General features: G+C 38.6%; 1 protein-coding gene across 1 annotated transcript in view; it reads left to right on the forward strand.

Annotated features, from left to right (window-relative positions):
- Window positions 1-1,010, forward strand: part of LOC138174057 (vomeronasal type-2 receptor 26-like) — a gene marked incomplete at its 3' end in the record, with an annotated part of 4,228 nt that extends 3,218 nt beyond the window's left edge. Inside the window, exons 3-4 of the mRNA XM_069104201.1 lie at window positions 157-181; window positions 783-1,010. Of these exons, the coding sequence (XP_068960302.1) occupies window positions 157-181; window positions 783-1,010 (253 nt within the window). The remainder of the gene's footprint in view (window positions 1-156; window positions 182-782) is intronic.
- Between the last annotated feature and the right edge of the window lie 885 nt (window positions 1,011-1,895).

A 1,895-nucleotide genomic window follows, 5' to 3' on the forward strand; every position in this document is an offset into this window, starting at 1 on the left:
CTTGGATCCCTGGATGGCCACTGCTTTTGAAGCAAATCAAGCTCTACAAAAAGCATCTACTGGTGCTTATTGAACTTTGCGTTCTCCATGCCTCTCCCTCATTACAAGTCAAAGGAGTTCAGAGGCACTCACTGCTCACAGGAGGGAGAGCCAAGAATGCTTGGTACCAATTGATGTGAGAGTGAGCCTTGGGGAACAGGAGTGATGAGGGATTTGAATGAGAAAGGTTTAACCAGTTTTCCTTTTGCCCATTTACCCGGACACCTTCAGTATCACCAAATGGATGAGTGCTTGAATAATTCCTGCTGGGATATGATTTAATTAATCTAACTTTTAAGTTTTTAGATGTAGCAGCAGCAGCAGCAGCAGCTACCTTTTACATAGCACTCTAAAGTTTGCCAAGTACTTTATATGGGTTATCTCATTGAACTCCCAAGTTAGCATTTAATGTGTTCCAGACAGCATGAAAGGGACGGTAGCAGTTTTGTTCACCACCAATCTTTTGAGTTTCCTTCTTATCTAAATGCTAGTAAAAAGCAGAACTTTTCAAAAATGAATTCTATCACAATAAAACAATACTCAGGCCTTGAGATTTCTATACCTGCAATGATGCTTTCTGTCAATGATGTGCTTAGAAAATATTTGTTGTGTGAGCAATGAATGATTGAGTGAATAGATAAATCAATTTGTGCTTGTAGACTTCCAGCCTCGACCATTGATCTTGACCCTATTTATCCCTGTCTGTGAACATGAATGGGTTACTCAGTTCTTTCCCTACCTAGCTTCACTCATCTCTGAGGAATATTTCCTTTAACAACTCTGCTGGGGACCAAGTGGTTTTGGATGCAGAAAAGAATCCTGTGGCTAACTATGATATCATGAACTTTGGAGCTCTGTCTAACGATGTTGAATTCCTTGTGAAAGTGGGACAGTTTGTCCCCCATTCTCCACTTGGTCAAAATTTCACCATTTCTGAGAAGGATTTATATCAAGCTAGGATTGATTTCAAGGTATGTACCAAAACGAGATGCCTTTAGATATTTCCAGGCACTTTAATTCATTTAAATCTTTATTCATTTTTCAACCTACCCTACTCTACCCCAAACTATTTTTTTCTTTATCTTCCTGGGAATAAAAAGGAACAAATTATTCTTATTTTAAATAAAAATAAACCAAGTACATTTGTAAATGAGATGATGTTTGGTAACTAGCATTAGTCCAAAGGGCAAAATAAGAAGAACTTTTGAGGTAGCCCTGGGGGAGAGGATAGAGACTTGGCATAGATATCAGAAAAAAAAATGAAGGTTCAGGTTGATTCCTTGACATCAGCTGGCTCTGAGACTCTGGGCTAGTCACTTAACTTCTTGGTCCTCCAGACAGCTCTAAGTCTGTTGATGTGATGCCAATCTATACGCTGCTGGAATTTCTTTACTAGGTTTTCCTATAAAAGTGAAAACACAGATTTGGTCCATCCATTTCCCCCTTCCTCAATGTGTACAAAAGAACTGCTATACAAAATATAATGCATTTGCATTAACGAGGAGGAAGAGGATTAACACACAATCTCAAGCACATGAAATTGTGCTGACAAAGACAAATAATCAAGACATATACAAGATAAAGATAATCACAGTGAGAAGGTCTGATCTTGTGCTCAGGAATTAATGTAGAATTTAGGAGGGATTGAATGGATTTGTTCTCCTAAATTGGCTCAATGTCCCTGGAAGCTAACATGAGGTTAATTATTCATTAGCTTACATGTTTGAATATTTTTACTGCAGTGAACCATGGATGCAGATATTTCTTTCACTTCCTGGAAGCCTTCTAGACACAGTGTGCCCTACTCTTAAAGTAGCCTAGGCTCACACTCAGTGAGCCATTTTGTTTGCTTCATT

Source organism: Petaurus breviceps, unplaced genomic scaffold (genome assembly GCF_028583685.1).
Source record: "Petaurus breviceps papuanus isolate PSGF00001 unplaced genomic scaffold, PetGlider_PUasm1.0 681, whole genome shotgun sequence".
NCBI classification, from domain to species: Eukaryota; Metazoa; Chordata; class Mammalia; order Diprotodontia; family Petauridae; genus Petaurus; species Petaurus breviceps.